A 20216-nucleotide genomic window follows, 5' to 3' on the forward strand; every position below is an offset into this window, starting at 1 on the left:
CAATCCGACATATTTCTAACCTAATTTATCTTATCAAAAATTTTACCTTGACGACCAAACCCAATTTGAGAAGTTTTGCACTCGGGCAAGTCAATTGGTTTTGACATTGATTTTTTAAGAATCTAATAGACATGGAAATGCAAATTTATGGTTAAATCTCAATTCTTATTATTCTTATATATTAATTTTTAAAAGAAGATTTAATTATCTGGTCACGAATAACATTAATGTACCTTAACATTAGTTTGTGTAGCTTAACTTTTTTTGATTTGCATACAGCATTCAAATAACTAAACCGGTGACCTGAACATTTCATTTTAATTTGATTAATCAAATCATAATCTTATAAAACACTATAGTTTCATCGTATTAAACATCATACAAATGCAGCATATATATATTTATATATATTTATCTTTTATTTTGACAAACATATATTAAAAAAGAGAAGTTTCTTCTCAATATTCTTTTTTTTTCCATTTTCTCCTTCTTTGGTCCCCCTTGGCTGGTAAAACCCCCCAGATCGTCGCCATAAACCCCCTCGAAGTCCTTCCCTTTTCTTCTCCTTCTTCTCCATATTCAACGCGCGAAGCCCGTGGAAGAGCCGCGAGATCCGCCGCGCCACCTCGCTCCGCCGCAATGAGAAGGGCTTCCTCCGCCGCCCTCGCCCCCTCCTCCTCCTTCCTCTCCCGCGCCCTCGCCTCCCCCGCCGGCGGCTCCTCCGCCGCCTCCGTCCACCCCCACCGCCACCACCGCCTCCTCCAGGCGGCTCTCTACGGCAGCGGCAGCGGCGGCGGCGGCGGAGGCGGAGGAGGAGCCTATTCCCGGCGCACCGGCGGCCGCTGGTTCTCCCGCCTGCTCGATTCGCCCCGGGCGGCCTCTCTCGGCATTGCCGGCGCTCTGTTCGCGACCTCGGCCGCGTCGGCTGCCCTGTCCGGCGAGGTCCTCGCGAAGGAGCCGCCGTCGCCCGAGGTGGTCCCGAAGGAAGTCGTGCTCTACCAATACGAAGCTTGCCCCTTCTGCAACAAAGTTAAAGGTGAGGTACCCTGCGTTGGCTTTGTTTGTTCGTTCTGTCTGGTGTTTGGGGGCGATGATGCGATCTCTGTCTATGTCGTTTTGAGTGATTGGTGTAGTTGCGTGCTTTTGTTTTATTTTTCCTTCAAAGCTTCGATTGAGCTGAATTAGTTGAATTTTGAAGTGCTCCCGCCGGTGATAGTTTTGCGAGTGATAGAGAGAGAGAAATTGTTTCGAATCTTGGCAAGATGCATCTGGAATTAAACAACTAGTCAGGGAAGTGGGCGAATTGTATAATTCAATTAGAAAGATGAAAAAGTTGGATACTGGAACATTGTTTGGAAATTTCTGGTTATATGTTTGGTCAGATTTAATCTCCTAAAGGCGCTGCTGCATAATATGCCTGTTGGTAGTTGATTGTGAATGGAAAGGGTCGGTTCTGTTCTTATGCAGCCTCTTACTATTCTGCTTTTACACCTCGGAAGCTTGAAAAATAGAGACGTGAGCCTTTTGTCTTTTAGTGCCAAATAATATGAAATTCGGGATCTTGCTTGTATTAATGGCTTATGGCCACATAGATGGCACCCTTAAATCCTCTATCGGGTTTGGAAAATCACGAATTAGTGTCTCACCTATCGTAGCTTAGCCGTAATCATTGTATGTTGAGAGGTGGAATAGAAAAAGTATTGATCTAGTGCATTTCTTGGTTAGTGACCTGTTACAATTATTTCTTGTTGCGACTATCAATTTAATCCAAGCAGGATGGTCTCACAGGCAATATTGTCCTCTTCCTCCATTTTTCTGTTCTTTTTCATATCATACTTAGTTCAAGTTTCCTGTCAATTGCAGCATTTTTGGACTATTATGACATACCCTACAAGGTTGTTGAAGTAAACCCAATTAGTAAGAAAGAGATAAAATGGTCCGATTACAAGAAGGTTCCTATACTGATGGTGGATGGCGAGCAGCTAGTTGACTCATCAGGTTCTGTGTTCCCCTTTTGTTGCTACAACCTATATTCGTGAATTTGTCTACCTTTAAATGCACAGTGAGAAAACTATGTTCATTGAGGATATTTTTCTATATTATTCAGCCCATAAGCCCCTTGTTACTTTTGAGTGCCATTGTGATCATACCTTAAATGAAAAATTTGAATCCTGCAGTTATCATTGACAAGCTGGGTCGAAAAATTCTTCCTGAAAAGTCAGCCAAACCAGCCACAGAAGATGATGACGATGAAGAGAAAAAGTGGCGGAGGTAGTCTCCTTTTTCTATATTATGACACGGTGTTATCGTTGACGATACAGCTACACGCATGAAGTCTGCCATGTCAATTGTAGACCATAAAGAAATATTTACTTGTTAAACCGGACGTGGCAAATCTCACATCTTTTGCACGCCATCCAAATCGTGTGTATTGGTTATTTACTTAGTATCAGCCAGATCAAACGGGGCTTCACCTGTGTGCTTTAAGCTGTAGTATAAGTATAGAAACTTTCGATATTGCTAAGAGTTGATGATTGTGCTCATTTTGTTCTAACTACAGATGGGTTGACAATCACTTGGTGCATGTCTTATAAGAAACATCTACAGGAAAACCTCCGACGCTCTCAAGTCATTTGACTATATCACGAGCAATGGTAAGACATGCTTATGATTTTTGACGTGAAGTTACAACTGGTATTTCGATTTACCTTCCTCTACAAGATGATTAATAAGTTTGGCAGCAAAAGAAGGTGATTGATAAGTTGTATGCTTTGCTCATCTGGTAGGATAGGAGGATGTATTTTTTATTGCTTCACTAGGAGGTAGGGGTGTGCAAAAGAACCGGGACCCGCCCGGACCGCCCGGAACCGGACCGGAACCGGTGGTTCCCAAGAGAACCGGTCCGGTTCCCGGTTCCAATTTTTTGGAACCGGTACTGTTTGGGCCGGTTCCCGGTTCCCTGTGTGGAACCGCCCACCCGCTCACCCGGACCGGACCGGTAATATAATAATAATATATTTTATTTTTTTAATTCTTAATTAAAAAAATCTGACCAAAAAAAATTTAAAAAAAAGAAGAAAATTTGTTATCATGTCTGAAGCTCTTGTGTAGTTGGGATACCTTGGTCATTTTTCCCAATAATTAATGGGTACCCACTTGATTTATGGATGATGTGGTTAATATAATCGATCATAGTGTAGGAATTGTATGAAAAGTTATGTTCTTTTCCTTTTGTTCTGTTGATCCGATGTTGGTCCACAGATTTTTTTTTATTTGTCTAAGAAAACTAGTTGAGACCAATTCCATGGACCGGCCCAAGAACCGGACCGGACCGGCGGTCCGGTTCTCGGGCGGGTCCATGGAACCGACGGGCGGTTCTCGGTTTCAATTTTTGGAACCGGTCCTGTAGCGGGCGGTCCACGGTTCCGGGGTGGGAACCGCCCACCCGGACCATGCACACCCCTACTAGGAGGGCAACAAATGCTTCTTCATCTCGTCTCTGTAACAGCTCATGTATACGACCCAGGAGAGTGTTTAGCAGGCAAGACTACATATAACAGTAATTGCTGGATAAGTAGAGCGAGTCATCAAACTGTTGTACGCAAGTTTTTATATGATTGATGCCTAAGAGATTGTGGTTTATATGTGGAGATGAATGATGGAGCCAATCACATGATTTTTCTTTGGCATGTGATTTCTCGTTGGTATTATTTATTATTGTTATTATAGATGCAATTGAAATAGAATCCATGGAATAAAAGCTATGCCAAATTTCTCACTGACAAAATATGCCATTTTTCTGTATGAGTGCATTATATAGCTTGACTCTTTGATAATATATTTCCTGTCAGTCAGTTTTATTGAAGGAATTCCATCTAGGGTTCTTGTGTATGATTGATATTGTTCTGGTGGAATTAACTCATGATGTAGATAGGTGGAAAATGCATAATTTGGAAATTAGATGTAAGTATCATTGGATGATTGCAAAACTAATGCAATGGTACTTGCCTTTTGGATCAGCTTCATGGGTGGGTTTGTTTTGCTCAAATATGGCCATATGGTACTTGGCTCAAATATATAAAAAGTAGATGTTTTTATGTAATTCTCATCATAATGTGATCATAACTTACGTAAAATAAAGCCATGAGCTTGGATTGGCTTAAATTGTTGATTTATTATGTCTAAGAAAGCTGAAACATGATATACTGACTCATTGTAATGGAGTGATATATGTTATGTGCTCTGGCCTGCTGAGGTGAAGTCACCTTTCGTGTTGTCAAATGTGTTTTCTTTTGTTTCACATAATCATGCTGCAAAACAGGAGAATTTTTTTTTTTTTTTGGAGGGAGTGTGAGGGAAAAAAGACTTAGTTAGGTTGATTTGCTGATAAGGTGATTTTCTATCTTTCAAATCCAATTTGGTTGTTTTGTTGTTTAAAATGTTGAATGCATAAAGTTCATTATATCGGTATTGCTTTTCAAACATTTACAGAAGGTGGGCTTTTAGTGTCATCCATCTATTTGCAATATTTTGGTCAATAATATTTTTCAGCTTGTTGTAAGAATCTTACTGTAGAACCGGCTGTACTGGTGTCTAGATTTACACATTCTGTGATTCCAGGTAATTTCAGCTTCACTGAGAAAACGACGGTAAAACATGCTGGAGCTGCTGCGATGTACTTTGTATCCAAGAACCTGAAGAAGAAGTACAATATTACTGACGAACGCGCATTTTCTACTCTGCATATGGTACCAGTACAGTCGTACATATCATGAATACTGAGCTAATATGAGCGCAATTTTCTAATGCTAATAGAACAAGTTAATTCCTTGTTGGGAAAGAAAGGGCACAACAGCAAACAGAAGGAGAAACGTGTGCCACCATGGCTAAATTGCCTTGCAACAAGAACTGAGTCTAGCCCTAAATCTCCATGTTAGAAGACATGAAAGAATGTCTGGCTTCGGGCTCCCCTCCCCCCACGAAGGGTAGGAGTTCGAATCCCAGCACTGGCGTTAGGGATTCTTAAGCGTGACGTCGTGGTGGTGGGTCCTGCGCTAGCGTCACCCCGGGTTTACCTCCCCGGCTGTCGGCCCTGCGGGGGTTCCCGGGTTACCAAAAAAAAAAAAAAAAGAATGTCTGGCGTTGTGCTTCAAGCATAATTATATTAGGCACTACCATAATTACATAATTTCATGTCCGACGGTAGAAGTGCAAAGTAAGAGATTATACAATGTCCTTTTCTTATTTATAATTTACGATAGCTCATTAATGTCGCCAAACCCGAAATCTTCATGTCGAAAGATATGAAAGAATGTCCGGCGTTGTGATTCAAGCACAATTATATTAGGCACTCCCATATGGTGGGAACCCAAGGCGTTCACAGACATGAGCAAAGTGCTTGCAGCAAAATGTCGTATTCTTCTTCAATCTGCATCCCGAAAAGAAGTTCCATGTGTACCCGTTATTGTGCACATACGTAGAACTGACTCAAAAAATGTAACCCATATTTTGAGCAGATAAATTACCTCTTTTTGTATTTTCAAGGACTTATCCAGTTTAGCAACCTTATCAGCAATTGCGGATATCATAGACTTCTCCTTCTTTCCTGTTATGAGCAAGTAATAGACTTAGTATGATAGCAATAAAATATTAGGCGAGTTTGATTTAGTTCTAAGGGATTGAAGATAATAGAAGAGAATCTGAACTCACTTATTTGTTCATATTGCATGAAGAGCCTTTCCTTCTCCTCCTCAAATTTGGAAATAATATCTATGGAAGCAGACGAATGACGGTATGATGGGGAAAGGACATGGCCAACATAACCAAATATGGGATCAGACTAGCCAAGAACATTCTATTGGGAAAAACTCAAAGAAAACTCAATCATGGTTCATTAGGTATATTTCTTTAAGAAGAAGGTGCGTATGTTACAAGCTAATTTATTAGGGAAACATACAGTTTTTCAAGCATTCTCTCAAATTGTAGAACCTCATCTCTATCTACATTGTCATTGTACTGTTGTTACCTCTATCTACAATTTCATTGTATTATTAGAAAACCCAATGTAAATGGTTTTTCCCTATAAACGACTTGCAACCAATAAAGTTACCATTTAAAGCCTGCAAATGGGCTTGCTGATGAGAAGCTTTATCCTCGCAACACTTCTCATTAAGTTCATGGAACTTGGCGGTTGCATTCCCGCTATTTTCACACTACACATCATCATCACATCAAGTGAAATTCTCTCCGAGCAAAAACCACGTCACCAAGGTAGACCTTGTTCAATAGAATGAAAATATTATAGTTTTCCTCACTTACTTCTCCAAAACTCTGTTGAAGTAACTTCACAAGAGATTGACTACATAAAGAACGTATTCATTAGATATAAACATTGTACTGAAACAAAGTTAATAATTGCATGTATCTATTTGAATTTACCTATTCTTCTCATGTTCCGACTTCAATTCATCAACCATTGACTTGATCTGAGACATCAAACTATCCGGCCAAGGACCAATAACAAGAAAGTAATAAATAAGAAAATGATCACGATAAAATGACCATGGGAAACCTCAAGACAAAAGAGTTCAATATAACAATGCAAATAGTGTTTTTGTCATTGAAATAGAACATGGATCGGCTTAATTAATTAAGCAACTTTATACGAATTGAACAAATATAATAAGCCATGAGTAAGCTAATATCAGCGTATATGAAACCAGGTGAAGCCATTCAAACCTCAATCCAAACGTCTCTTTTGTCAAATGAAAGGTACAAAGAAGAAAATCAGCGATCATGCTCTCACATGATATCTAAATCCTAGAAGAAAATGAAGCAAAGGATTCAGTATTCCACCAACATTAATGTTATCAGCATGCTTATTATTGAGTACTCAACTAGTGGAATCTGATTCAGCCTGCAAAGGGAAAGATAGGAACAAGCGTTCCAAACATCAATAGATAAAATCTCAAGAGTACGGTCAATTCAGCGCAACACAAGCTCGATGTCTATTGAAAGGTAAATCGATTCAACACTTGAGCCCTTAAGCTTAATCAGAGCAAAATTTCACGCACTCGCCGACTAACATAATGAATCAACATTCATTCAACTTAACCAGTCACTTCAGATCGACAATACTAATAAACTTTGATCCGCTAGTAAATTAAAATCAACTAGACATTGGTAAATCCCAACGTAGTTACTTAACTCGACAAGTTCTGTAGAAGTTCCACATCGACAATACCAGTAAATTTTGAAATGCACGGCTTAAATTCAAATCTGAACTGGTCAAGCTAATTTCATTGATGAAAGCCTGCCCAGGGACAGGCAAATCTAACCTAGTAGATTCATAGACTACACGAGCCAATAGCCAGCAAATGTTTGAGGGAGAGAAAGAATTTCTCTCGGAATTTGGGTGGGATTTCTGGAGTACCCATCTCATCGCTCCAACAACTTTTTGGGCGAAAGGTAGAATGTGCAGTGCAGTGCAGTGCAGTGCAGCACAGGCATAAGAAATAAGTGTGAACGGGGGGGACTGTCACAAATCGCAACCCATAGACTCAACCTATCAACCTATCGGACGAATATCAGGAAAAGATAAAAAGGCGAAACAAGTCGAATCACCTCGATATAGTCTCTTCGTTCTTCTTATTGAACTTCCGATTTTCCTCTACCATGGACTTTAACCGGTTGATATTACTGCAACAGTTCAAATTTTCACGTCAGATTTCTCAAATCAAGAGTGCAAAACAGAAATTACTTCAGAACTTACGCATAAATCGATTGCTCGATCGACTCGGAGACATCAGAATCTAGTCCGCTTGTCTTTCTCTTCATTTTTTTTGGGAGAGAGGAGAGCTTGTGTGAATCGCAGAGCTTTTGGGGAAGAAGAAGGGCTCCTTGGCTGGCTATGTTTCGAGGGTTTCCGATGGCTGAGAGCGGGCAACTTTTTCTCTCTTTTCCGAATTTAAAATAGGGCAGCGCTATTTCCGATTAAATTCATCCAACCGCAAAAGGACAAAATTATCCCCGGTAATTCAATTGCAATTTACTTTCCTCTTTTTAGCTTTTTTTCATTTTTATGCAGGATTTAGTTGCATAATTGAAAATTTTAGTTGTCTTGTTTTCGTTTATTGTGGGTGCCCATTTTTCTTTGACGTTAATACCACAAAAAACCTAAAATTGATACACTTGTGATAAATTTATCCCAAACTAACTTTTGGACCACCAAAAATCCCAAATCGGTACATCTATAATAAATTTACCATGTCACAGTGTGTCATATACGTCAGCAAATTTAACGTTAAAAATTGACGGAAGCTAACGGAGAGTAAATTTATCACAGGTGTATCAGTTTGGAGTTTTCGGTAATCAAAAAATTAATTTAGGGTAAATTTGTCACATATGTATCAGTTTTGGGTTTTTGATGATAAAAAAATTAATTTATGATAAAATTATCGTATTTGTACCAGTTTGAAATATTTCGTGATCAAAAAATTAATTTTAAATAAATTTATAGTAAGTGTACTAGTTTTTTTCGTAGCATTAACCCTTTATTTTTTTGGAAAAACCCATACGACATCGCCGCGACAAAGTCCGAGCACCAGCAATCTCTCGCCGGTAACGACCACTGGTCCCACGGCGGCGATCGCCGTCTTCCATCGCCCGGTGGAGAACCTGCGCGGTTTTCCGTTCGGATCGTCGGCGCCTTCCGAGTCATTGACGGGCTCCCGTCGCAGTGCTGTGATGCGAGCGCGCGTCCTCCGTTCATTGTTCAAATCCTAAATTGCGGTGCTCTCTTGTTCAGGTACGTCCGATCGCCTCGTCTTCTGTTGATTCCCAAACGCATAAAGTCTCAAACCCAAGCCTGCTCTTTCGAAATTCGAATGGCTCAAACCCTCAAACCCTAATTGCGATGCTCTCTTGTTCAGGGTTCCTTGCTCCTTCGATTTTCGAATCGCCTAAATTTCGGTTCTATCTTGTTCAGGTACGTCCGATTCACTGATCGTTGTGTCTTCTGTTGATTTATTGATTGAGGGTTGGTCGAGGCTTTATGTCTTCTGTTGATTTTGGGTGAGTTATCGATTTATTCATTGAGGGTTGTTTCCGCTTCGAGGATTTATGTCTTCTGTTGATTTTGGGTGAGTCATTCATTGAGGGTCATTTTGGAAAATGAGAAGCTAATTGATAGCTTGTTTTTTAATGACAAGCTTCTTCGATAACAATGTCCCAAGATGAGCTCACCGACTTTACCGCCGCCGGCAACCACTACGATAGGGTAGTAGAGGAGCAGATGATGTGAGTAAATTTGGACATCTCCAAGTCAATTGAAGTATAATTTTTGTTTTTCACTGTCAATCTCGTGTAATGTGCAGTGAATCAAAGAAGAGGAGGGAGACATCCCTACAATACCTGAGGAGTATAGATGAGAAACTATCGAGGTGATTCGACTTTTTTTCTTTTGTATATGTTTTCCGATTGTTGTCCAATACGTTAAGTGTGAGTGAGTGAAATTCGTGAAGAGTAACCATTCTTCTGCGCATTCACCCCATTTCCTAATGCTATGTTGCACACTTGTGGCTTATACTTCTGAATAACTCTGGAATATCAAGTAGTTTAATTAGTTAAGCTGATTCATGTTCAATTTCTTCGTTTTATTGAACTCTTTGTTTTGCAGCGAGATGGCTGAGATCAAGGTCAAGATTGATCAAGTGTGCTCGGACGCTGAGGAAAATGGGTAAATTTAATAAGTTATACATGTAATTGGTAATGTTAACTTTTGCTTCAATATAATGTTTATATCTGGTGAATATATTTTTTTTTTGTAGACAACTATCCCTAAATGCATTCCAAAGCCGCTCTGCAGAGGTAAGTGATGAACTGTATTGAATTAGTCGACTTCAATAACATGGGATTTTACTTGATTTGACGACGACACGCAGTACGAGAACAAATTGAAGAACGAGAGCGAGAAGCTAAACAAAACCTCTCGTGATGAGATGATTTATGGAGGTAACATTATTTGGTTAGGTCTGGTAAGTTTATGAGGTTTTCCGAATAAGCTGATTTGGTTATGTTGGTCTTGTACTTTTCCATAGATGAATTTCATAAATTCGAAGCGGAGAAGGAAAAGTTCATGGCATGGCTTGAAGAATCAAGAAATATGGGGAAGGATAAGCTGGGAACAATTGATGATCACATTAAGCAAGTGAATTACTGCATTAAAAGGAGGAAAAAGGTAATTTAATGGTTATGGATATGGGATGTGTTTTTGCAGTCGCTCGATGCATGCTTACTATAACACGTGGATATTGTTTTTTTTTTTTTTTTCGAAATGCAGGTCTATGACGATGCTAGGGCTTTGGTGAAGTTGGATGCGGCAGATTCGGTGGATGAAATGCGTGTGGATCCCACAACCACAACATCAACATCATAGGTCCCTCCCTCCCCGCGGAGCAGTTTAAAGCTGATTGCTTGTTGATTTTAGGGAACCATTCAACTTCTTCCTCTGGGAACACATTGTTGGATATTGAAAATTTTGATCAGGTTGCAAATGCCCTAGCCACCGAGTTTGACTTGCTTTTGGGAACACTTGGATGATCTCGCATGTGCCGTGACTACTTTGGCTTGTATAAGGATTTGATTCCTACTCAACACTATCTTTGGTTTGATGACTTTGTTACGGATGATCGCAAATGACTTTGTTAACGATGTGATGACTTTGTAAGTTATTTTTGAGAGATTGTGAGTGGGAAAAGGCATTGTGGATGTGATCCTAGTTAACCGAATTAAATGATGGGTTCATCTTGAATTTGTCCCCGTGTCTGGGCACCCAAAAATGGCGGAACCTTATATGGCCCAAGTTGCAAGATTTACTTTGGAGCTTGATGCAATTAATTTATATGTTTAAATCGATCAGTCAAATTTGTGGATGACTATTATTAGGTTTGACTTCCATCGTCTGTCATGGGTTCCTTACCTGGAATGGTAAGGCCAATCTCACTTTGCCGTACGATACAGATTGGATGAACATATGGTCCATCATGAAGGTGCCGAAGAGCAGCCACTGACAGGTTAATTTCTTGGTGATGTCATATTGGAAAATCATCGGGCCACCACACACGGGAGCTTGCATCACTTCTCTACACCGGAAAAGCTACATATTCAATTTAGTACCTGACTATATAAAAATATCCAATATAATTCAGGGATTATATTGAACATGTATTAAAAATTCATAGATCACATTGAACAAATTAAAAGTTCAGGAATCACATTAAATATTAGGCTAAAATTCAGGGATTATATTGAATAAATTAAATAGTTAGGGATCATGTTCCAAATTTGCCAAAGTTCAAACTGTTTACGGCATTATCCCTTGGTAGCAACCCGCAGTAGAGAGAGAGAGAGAGAGAGAGAGAGAGAGAGAGAGAGAGAAGGAGAGGAGAATTGGGATTGAAAGGGAACAATAGATAATAATATTTTCTCTGTCTACAACTGTGCATAACCGAAGCATTTAAATAAAGATGAACAAAACAACAACTTGCTAAATTCTAAGAAAGACTAACCCACTACTAAAACCTACGAAGCACTCTGGGAAAGTGGGGCTGATTTCCCAAGATTTTCTCTAACTTCTCTCATACATGGCTTGACTTGTTCAGCCACTATCTCCTTTAACGCCACTTCATCTTGCTTCTTTCTATTTTTCCGAAAATATGTCTTGAGAGGAAGAGGAGGTAACATAGATGGTAGCATCTTCTCAGTACTCCCCCCCTGAAAACTCGCCTTGTCCTCAAGGCGAAAGCCTGGAAATTGACCTGCTAAAAGGTCATAATCTTCCCAAGAAGCTTCTTTGAAAGGGCGATTTTCCCATTGGACCAGAACTTCAAGAGCTGGAGGATTGGATTGTGACACCCAACGATGGTCCAATACCTTTGCTAGTGTTAAGATGAGCTCCCAATCATTTGAAAGAGGCAAAGGTGTTGGTGGATTGGATGGATTGTGACCACGGGCATAACGCAACAAAGACACATGAAAGATAGGATGGATTTTGGAATCTGAAGGCAACTCCAGCTCATATGCTACTGGTCCAACTCGACGAAGGACTATGTAAGGGCCGAAATATCGCGGAGAAAGTTTTTCATATTTTCTTTTTGATAAGGAACGTTGGCGGAATGGCTGGATGCGGAGAAAAACTGCTTCACCTTCTTGAAAAACCAGCTCTCGACGGTGGGAATCTGCCTGCGCCTTCATCCTAGATTGAGCTTTGAGAAGGTTGTCCCGTAGAAGCTTGAGCATTTCATCACGGTCCTGCAGCTGCAATTCAAGTTCAGCAATGTGTGTTTCTCCCGGAATAAAAGGGTGAAGCTGTGGAGGATCTCTTCCTTAGAGCGCCTTGAAAGGAGTGGTTCCAGTTGAAGTATGGAACCCCGTGTTGAAGGAAAATTCTACCCAGGAGATGTATTTGCTCCAAGTTGCTGGTCTTTCATGTGCGAAACATCGCAGGTAGCCTTCTAAACAACGATTTACCACTTCCGTTTGCCCGTCCGATTGGGGATGGTAAGAAGTGCCCATTCAAAGCCTAGTTTGATTGAGTCGGAATAGCTCTTGCCAAAAAGCACTCAGGAAAAGCGGGTCACGATCGGATAATATAGAACGGGGTATGCCATGCAATCTCACGATCTCTCTGCAAAAAAGAGCAGTCACAGTTTTGATAGTAAAAGGATGGGTCAGTGAAACAAAATGACTATATTTGGTGAGTCTGTCCACGACTACCAAGATGGTGTCGTCTCCACCAGACTTTGGAAGCCCTGTGATAAAATCAAGTGAAATGTCTTCCCAAACTCTTTCTGGAATAGGTAGTGGCTGTAAAAGGCCTGCTGGTGCCAGCGTTTGGTACTTTGTTTGTTGACAAACCATGCAATTCTGAACATAGCGCTTCACATCTTGCTTCATTTGAGGCCAGAAAAAACACGAGTTGAGGCGCTTAAGTGTCTTGAGATAACCGCCATGCCCTCCGACTAATGAATCATGGGACTCGGCCAATAATTTCGACCGTAGGGAGGAATCATCCGGAATGACCGACCTGTCTTTGTTGAAGAGCTTGTTGTCAGCAATGTGAAAATCAGGTTTGGAAGACAGATCCTGTTGGAGAGCTTCAATGATACCCTTAGTGTATGGATCGCGGTGTAAAGAATTGGGCAAGGTCAGGAAATCCATATTGACAGGCAGAGCTAAGGCCATGAAATCTGCATGTTGTGGCCGTCGTGACAATGCATCAGCCCCTTGGTTCGTCTTCCCAGATTTGTATAATATGGTGAAGTCGAAAGGGAGCAATTTCAGAAGAAGGCGCTGCTGTTCGTTAGTGGTGATGCGCTGATTCAACATATACTTAAGGCTGCAATGGTCAGTTTTCACAAAAAAATGTCGCCCTAACAAATAGTGCTTCCATTTTTGCAAAGCCAAAACCAAAGCGAGTAACTCACAGTCATAAGTAGATTTATAACGGTTTGAAAAGGAAAAACCGTTACTAAAGTATGCAATAGGGTGTTCGGATTGCAAGAGGACACCACCCACTCCTTCTGAAGATGCATCACACTCTACTGTGAAGGGGCGGCCAAAATTGGGCAGCCCAAGACCAGGAACATGGTGAGTGCAGTTTTCAACTGATCGAACGCCAAATCCGCCTGCTTGGACCATTGAAATGCATTCTTCTTAGTCAAATCTATAAAAGGCCGCGCAATCAATCCATAGTTCTTCACAAAGCGGCAGTAATACCCAGTGAGACCCAAGAATCCACGCAACTCCTTGACATTCTTAGGTATCGGCCAATTCAACACAATTTGCACTTTGTCTTGATCAACGCCAACTCCTTGGTTGCTGACCCAAAAATCGAAGTTGTGGTTGCCCAAAAAGACATTTCTTCGCGCTGGCCAAGAATGAGTGTGTTTGTAATACTTCAAGGGCTAATTGTAGATGGGTGAGGTGCTGGTCCAAGGTGGGGCTGCATATTAGGATGTCGTCGAAGAAGACTAAGACAAATTTTCGAAGGTAGGAACGGAAAAGGTCGGTCATGGCTGATTGAAAAGTTGAGGGGGCGTTTGTGAGGCCAAATGGCATAACCACAAACTCGTAATGGCCCGAATGGGTGCGGAAAGCAGTTTTGTGGATATCAGGAGGATGGACGCGAATTTGATGATAGCTTGAGCGGAGGTCAATTTTGGAAAAAAATTGTGGCTCCGTGTAGTTCATCCAAGAGCTCATCTATATTGGGAATGGGGTACTTGTCGGGTATGGTCATTTGGTTTAAAGCCCTATAGTCTACACATAATCTCCAGGTGTTATCTTTCTTCTGGACTAAGAGGACTAGGCTAGCAAAGGGGCTTGAAATGGGGCGGATGAAACCAGCTTGGAGAAGCTCATCGATTTGCTTCTCAATCTCAGCTTTGTGATGATATGGGTATCAATAAGGTCTAATGTTGGGTGGCTTGGAATTGGGTAGTAATGGGATGGCATGAAAGTGAGATCGGAAGGGCGGAGGTGTTGTGGGTTCAGCGAAGACAGCCTCAAATTCATGTAATAAAGAATTTACTGCTGGTGGAGGAGGGTTACCTGGTGTCACCATGGATTTGGTGACGTTGAGCTTCGAAATGGCTTGAAAAGAGGCTTCGGCTTTAGATAGTGCTAGAACTCCTTGAAGCCGATAGCGCTTTCCATCTATATAAAAGATCATAAACATCTCATTCCAATTTGCTTGCACAGTGTTGAGCGACACAAGCCATTTGATCCCCAATACTAAGTCAGCCCCTCCAATGGTGAATGGATAGAAGTCCTGGGTAATCTACAAACCCGATAGCTGTACCGGTACCTTACAACAAACTTGATTACATCGTATGACTTCCCCATTACCAATCTGAACACCAAAAGGCACTATATTCTCAATGGGAATATTCATCGATGCTACCAGCGATGAAGTGATAAAATTATGGGTCGATCCACTATCAACCAATATGAGGATAGGCGAGCCCATTAAAGAACCCTTAAGCTTCGTGGTTGTGCCACTGGCTCTTCCCAGAATCGCATGTAACGAGATTTCTGCAAAATCTGTCTCGAGTTCTTCTTCTTCGCCACGCTCCACCAACTGCTCATCTGCAGCGTCTTCCGCATCATTCGTCTCCATGAGAGAAAAAGACGACAGCTTGCAACGATGTCCTGGAGCAAACTTCTCGTTGCATCGGAAGCATAGGCCTTTCGCAATGCGGTTTTGGCGCTCCCCATCTGAAAGTCGCGCTGAAGTTGTTAGGTTGGAAGGTAGATTTGATGTCCCTGTGTTGCGCGAATTAACATTCGCCGTAGTTGGGACATGCTGAACACCCTCAACCAGCGTGGGACGGAAAGGGAAGGAAGAGGCAGTAGGTGGAGGACGGTTGAAGTTGGACCAGTTAGATCCCCTTGTTCCACGTCCCGAGCCGAGCTTGGTTTCAAACTCTAAAGCTAGGCTCATAGCCTTGTAGACAGTCCGGGGTTTATGAATACAAACATCAGCCTTGAGTTCCTCCTTTCAGTCCATTGAGGAACACCCCCAACAAGCAGTGCTCCGGCCAGTTGGAAACCCGAGCTGAACGTTTGGCAAATTCTTGCCGATACTCCTGTACAGATCCAATTTGACGTATTCCGCACAAGTGTTCGTCGGGATTCTGAAATTCCGCCGGTCCGTAATTCTCTTGTAGGGTTTTAACAAGTTCCTCCCAATAGACCAATGTCCGCTCTTTGTTAATCCAAGCGAACAAATCTAGCGCATCACCCTCAAGGTACATTGCCGCGACGTCAACTTTCAATTCATCGGGCGTTTCATAATAGCGGAAATATTTCTCCGCCTTGAGTATCCATCCACGAGGATCTCCTCCCTCGAATTTTGGAAATTCCATTTTTGTGTACGGCCGTCGGGTTTCATTGCGATGCCCCCATGGGTTGTTAGCCTCATCATCCTCCGTCTCGGACCAAACTGACTTCCTATGCTCCCTTGATCCGAAGGAAATTTCCTTGGCGTTGGCCTTGTTGGAAGCGCCAGGTAAGGATTCGGTTGGTGGTACACCGCTGGATTGCTCCTTGAGCGCTGCCACGTCAGCCACTAGGGAATCAATCGTTGCGAGGCGAGCCGCAATGAAGGCAAATTGTTGGGCAGAGGCGTCAGCATCTGGTGGTGGGGCTGAGAGGGATTCAGTAGGAAGGTTGGTAAGCGGAGAGGTGTGTGGAGGCGTAGGTAGCAGGGTTGGTTGTGTGTTGGGGGGTGGGTTTTGGGAGTCAAGGTTCGAAGAGCTGGAACGCGTATTCACCATGATGGTTCGATTGGCTCTGATACCAAAATGGTAGCAACCCGCAGTAGAGAGAGAGAAAAGGAGAGACGGAGAAGGAGAGGAGAATTGGGATTGAAAGGGAACAATAGATAATAATATTTTCTCTGTCTACAACTGTGCATAACCGAAGCATTTAAATAAAGATGAACAAAACAACAACTTGCTAAATTCTAAAAAAGGCTAACCCACTGCTAAAATCTACGAAGCACTCTAGGAAAGCGGGGCTAATTTCCCAAGATTTTCTCTAACTTCTCCCGTACATGGCTTGACTTGTTCAGCCACTATCTCCTTTAACGCCACTTCATTTTGCTTCTTTCTATTTTTCCGAAAATATGTCTTGAGAGGAAGAGGAGGTAACATAGGTGGTAGCATCTTATCATCCCTAGCTGCGATGTAATTACTGGCAATGTTAGATTGGAGCCGGTTTGCCTTTCGTTAGTAGTTAACTCTACTGGTCGACACGAAGAACGTCACAGAAGCTCCAGAATAATCACGAAATATACTCTCTCTCGGTCTCGCTTTTCCCTCTCTTGTTCCACGGCCGCTCAATCTCCGATCACCACCATCACCTCCGGCGATTCGCCGTCGCGGTTCCTCCTCCTCGTCGGCTGCGGCTCAGTTCACTTCTTCGGTTGCGGTTGCGGTTGCGGTGCCGTTCGGTCGTGTCTCCGATCGTGCTCTGCTCGGACCGCGAAGCTGGTCCTCTGATTCGTCGTCGCTCGTCTCTGTGATCGATCGTCGAAGGTGATAATCTTAGATGTCAGTAATAATCTCCGAGGATCTCTAGCTCGAATGACATGATCTCAAGTTCTTCCATCTTTCTTTCGAACCGAGTAGGAGTCCAGTGTTGTCAGGTTGGACTTGTTGCTAAGTTCGGATGCTCTTGTCGATGGGTATGGTTCCTGTCACAGTCCGTAACCTGTAGTTCAGTGTGTACGGAGGCCTTGGGCGCACTGAATTTACCTTGGTTATTCCAGTTTCAGTTTAGTTTTATGTTTGGCCGAGAGGTAGTTTAACGCCTACAACCTGTTTGATAAAATTCCTGATTCAATCGTAAATAGTTAGTTCCTGTGATATTCTGTTCGCAGGCGGTTTGGTATTCAACTGAAGTTCTCTATTGAATTGAGAAGGATTTCTACTGGTCTCCCCTTCGCGTGGTGGATTCACAATCCACGGCCTTGATCGACTTGGCTACATTCGCCCTTATCCCCGCAGAGGTTTCGGTTGTTCGTTGTGTCTTGCTGCCTCTTTGTTCTATTTCCATGTTTCTCGTACATGCTTACAGAAGAATTTGCTCTTTCTGGTGTTGTCTTGGTATTGTTCACAGGTGTTGTCATGAAGGATGAGCCCAAAAGGAATAATGTAGTTCTTTGTTTGCGTTGTTGCAGGCTGCTAAATACAGGGCATTATGAGCGGAGAAGCAACACAGAAATCTGGCGTTCCTCAAATCATCAAATCTAATGTGGCTTTGAAACTAGTAATGGGCTTTTGATATATCATGGTTGACGAAACAGTGTTGTTAATTGTATACTTAATCATTGCGAGTCTCGGTTTACTATGTAGTTGAATTCTTAATTTCCTACGGCCATTAATTCATGAAATTTTTAATGATTGCTAGAGGGGTTTTTGTAGTACTAAAGCTATTATGGAGTTCAAAATTAATCATCAAAACGTGGTCACTTGATTGTGTCCAACTTAGACCCCGAGAAGATAACGTATTATACCTCTTTTATTACAATGGACCATCAGGATTTTGTGAACAATCATCATTGCATCAATGGGCTCATGAATATCATTTAATAATTCTGGTTTTGTTTTAATCTTTGGTTGTCGCTTTTTTACTTTTGACTCATTCTAAAGCTCATGTTTGTCATTTGATTTCTATTTTTTCTGCCACTGATGCAAACATGCTTATGTTTAGGCTGAACAATGGGTCAATAATATGACTAAAGTTGCTGAGGACGAGCAAACAGAGGCAGAATCCGATGGTCGACCGTCTAGGTCAGTGTAGGCTATCTTCTTAATATTCCCGTGTAATATTTCCCTAGTTGTGTTATTGTTAAGTCGAATTCAAATCTTTCTATAGACTCGGTCTTGGTGCAAAGTTTTCATGTCAAATGAGACCTGGACCTTTAAATGACCCCGTGGAAAGGAAATTGTTTGCCAACTTGCAGTCTGGAAAAAGAAAAGCTGCGAAAGATGCTGAGGAGTCCGGCCCAACTGCGAGAGATCCAGGTGGCGATAGTGATATCGATGACGAGTTAGAAAGCAGAGCGAGTGCTTTTGCAAAGAAGAGAGCAATTGCTCCACCCGTCCCTGTAACAATGAAGAAGAAACGGAGATAACCACTAGAAAGGATTATTTTTTTGGTCGTCGAAAGGTAAACCTAGACCGTTGAACAGGGTTGGTTCTTCCAGAAGATTATTCCCCGTGTTTGCTGAGATCGAAATACAATAGGAATTCTTCATTTTCCTACTCCATAAGAGAGGTCCACTTATTCAATGAGTTTTCAATGTACTAGCCAAGTGATGCTTGATACGATGGCTGATCTCTTATGTTGCTAGTTTTGATTTTCTTATTGTGTATCTTGTGTCATATTTAATATTTGTTACTCTTTTTCCAAGCAAAAAAGGTAATATCCATATTCAAATCGAAACGGGTGTTCAAAGCTAGGAACAAACTATCAGCAGCATACCTGGGGAAACAAGTAGACCTAGTGAGGTGCTTCAGAGCCGAAATTACCTGGGCCAACACTAGCCAAAGTACCTGATTGTACAGCAGGTGGTCCTAGACAAACTCTCCCTCTTCTCCAAGTTCATGGAATGTTGTGAGGCATATTTTGCTTATCGGTATAACATGACTATGCCTCTTTTGGCAAGTTCTTGGTTATTCAGAGCCTGAGTACTTGAGATAGATCTTGCACAGAAGCGCCTTCTACTCTTGCTGGAGCTTTCAATCCTGGCAAGTCCTCACGAAAACAACATCAGTTGTCTCCCGAAGCTCATTATTCCAATACAAGTGCTTCTAGTGCAGTTGGAAGAGCCACCAAAGTTATCGCTCGTTTGTCAGCTCTTACAATTGGAGAAGACATTCAAGGTGTTACTAGCCCAGAGCGGTACTGTCTTCAGGCTGAAGGAAGGCATGCAGTTGGTTCAACTAGTGAGGAGTGTGACAATAATACTCGAAAAGTAATATCCGATCTCTTGGAAGTTTTTTTAGATGGAGAGTGCAAATGAAGTTATTGTGAATTCGTTCCATCTGCTGGTTCGGAACAGTTTCTGATGAATGGGTTGTCGAATTTGTAAAGGACCACCTATTGTAGCTCTTTCAAGATTGCAATTGACACTCCCTCTTGGCCTTGTCTTTCCACCTGCTTTCTCCATTCATCCTGAACTTGAACTTACCGTGCGCTACAACATTTATCAATTGTATCAATCATCAAGGCCATGAGGAATTATGAAAATTTATAAATAGTAGAAAGTTGAGTGACTAGATTGAGCATATAGAAATAATTCAAGGACCGCATAGAATGAATTAAAAGCCCACATGTACCCATTATAGTGAGCATGCATTGAGTGACTCAATCTATTTTTCATGTACTCATTTAGTTCGTGTATGTTATCATCATATGTTATCGTCAAATGCTACTAGCAAACCCTTCTCTTCTGTTTTGTTTCTTTAGAATATGTCGAGAACTTTTTCCCGTCCTCAAGCATCTGTGTAAAAGTACATGGCCAACATAACCAAATCAGTTTAACACTAGTCAAGAACGTTATATTGGGAAAAATCATAAACTTACTGTACTAACCAAATAAAGTTACCTCTAAAAATCTGATAATTAGAAGTTTCGTAATTGGAAAT

General features: G+C 41.7%; 3 protein-coding genes and 1 pseudogene across 5 annotated transcripts; 3 read left to right on the top strand and 1 right to left on the bottom strand.

Annotated features, from left to right (window-relative positions):
- The first annotated feature begins 530 nt into the window (after positions 1–530).
- On the top strand, positions 531–4880 carry LOC115663779 (uncharacterized; annotated as a pseudogene).
- A 262-nt stretch (positions 4881–5142) lies between these two features.
- LOC115662546 (uncharacterized) lies at positions 5143–7959 on the bottom strand. Its single transcript, XM_030584684.2, has 8 exons — positions 7772–7959; positions 7624–7698; positions 6439–6498; positions 6319–6358; positions 6110–6212; positions 5710–5769; positions 5526–5605; positions 5143–5428 (listed from the first exon to the last, which is right to left on the bottom strand). The coding sequence occupies exons 1-8, from the start codon at positions 7834–7836 to the stop codon at positions 5378–5380; spliced, it is 534 nt and encodes a 177-aa protein (XP_030440544.1). The 5' UTR covers positions 7837–7959; the 3' UTR covers positions 5143–5377.
- A 609-nt stretch (positions 7960–8568) lies between these two features.
- On the top strand, positions 8569–10708 carry LOC115662547 (uncharacterized). Of its 3 annotated transcripts, none has more exons than XM_030584685.2 (9): positions 8569–8806; positions 8931–8986; positions 9210–9297; positions 9375–9440; positions 9677–9736; positions 9828–9867; positions 9942–10011; positions 10098–10237; positions 10340–10708. In XM_030584685.2, the coding sequence occupies exons 3-9, from the start codon at positions 9224–9226 to the stop codon at positions 10433–10435; spliced, it is 546 nt and encodes a 181-aa protein (XP_030440545.1). In that variant the 5' UTR covers positions 8569–8806; positions 8931–8986; positions 9210–9223; the 3' UTR covers positions 10436–10708. The 3 variants fall into 3 exon arrangements, with proteins under 3 accessions (XP_030440545.1, XP_056174964.1, XP_056174963.1); XM_056318989.1 differs by having other exon boundaries at positions 9960–10011; XM_056318988.1 differs by lacking the exon at positions 8931–8986.
- A 6092-nt stretch (positions 10709–16800) lies between these two features.
- On the top strand, positions 16801–18938 carry LOC115662545 (uncharacterized). The gene is made up of 4 exons (XM_030584682.2): positions 16801–17099; positions 17744–17832; positions 18277–18356; positions 18442–18938. The coding sequence occupies exons 2-4, from the start codon at positions 17764–17766 to the stop codon at positions 18698–18700; spliced, it is 408 nt and encodes a 135-aa protein (XP_030440542.1). The 5' UTR covers positions 16801–17099; positions 17744–17763; the 3' UTR covers positions 18701–18938.
- Positions 18939–20216: the final 1278 nt, after the last annotated feature.

Source organism: Syzygium oleosum, unplaced genomic scaffold (assembly GCF_021117445.2).
Source record: "Syzygium oleosum isolate NSW1041296 unplaced genomic scaffold, Sole_v2.1 Sole_v2.17, whole genome shotgun sequence".
Lineage (NCBI taxonomy): Eukaryota > Viridiplantae > Streptophyta > Magnoliopsida > Myrtales > Myrtaceae > Syzygium > Syzygium oleosum.

What these genes read in the sequence shown, in the direction of transcription:
- LOC115662546 (XM_030584684.2), bottom strand. Translation starts at nt 7,836, where the DNA reads ATGAAGAGAAAGACAAGCGGACTAGATTCTGATGTCTCCGAGTCGATC. An exon ending in ATCGAGCAATCGATTTATGC is followed by an intron (nt 7,699 to 7,771) that starts GTAAGTTCTGAA and finishes GAACTGTTGCAG; the next exon opens with TAATATCAACCGGTTAAAGT. An exon ending in AACGAAGAGACTATATCGAG is followed by an intron (nt 6,499 to 7,623) that starts GTGATTCGACTT and finishes TTGGCCGGATAG; the next exon opens with TTTGATGTCTCAGATCAAGT.
- LOC115662547 (XM_030584685.2), top strand. Translation starts at nt 9,224, where the DNA reads ATGTCCCAAGATGAGCTCACCGACTTTACCGCCGCCGGCAACCACTAC. An exon ending in ATAGATGAGAAACTATCGAG is followed by an intron (nt 9,441 to 9,676) that starts GTGATTCGACTT and finishes TTTGTTTTGCAG; the next exon opens with CGAGATGGCTGAGATCAAGG. An exon ending in TGATGAGATGATTTATGGAG is followed by an intron (nt 10,012 to 10,097) that starts GTAACATTATTT and finishes ACTTTTCCATAG; the next exon opens with ATGAATTTCATAAATTCGAA.
- LOC115662545 (XM_030584682.2), top strand. Translation starts at nt 17,764, where the DNA reads ATGAGCGGAGAAGCAACACAGAAATCTGGCGTTCCTCAAATCATCAAA. An exon ending in CTAATGTGGCTTTGAAACTA is followed by an intron (nt 17,833 to 18,276) that starts GTAATGGGCTTT and finishes GCTTATGTTTAG; the next exon opens with GCTGAACAATGGGTCAATAA. An exon ending in TCCGATGGTCGACCGTCTAG is followed by an intron (nt 18,357 to 18,441) that starts GTCAGTGTAGGC and finishes ATCTTTCTATAG; the next exon opens with ACTCGGTCTTGGTGCAAAGT.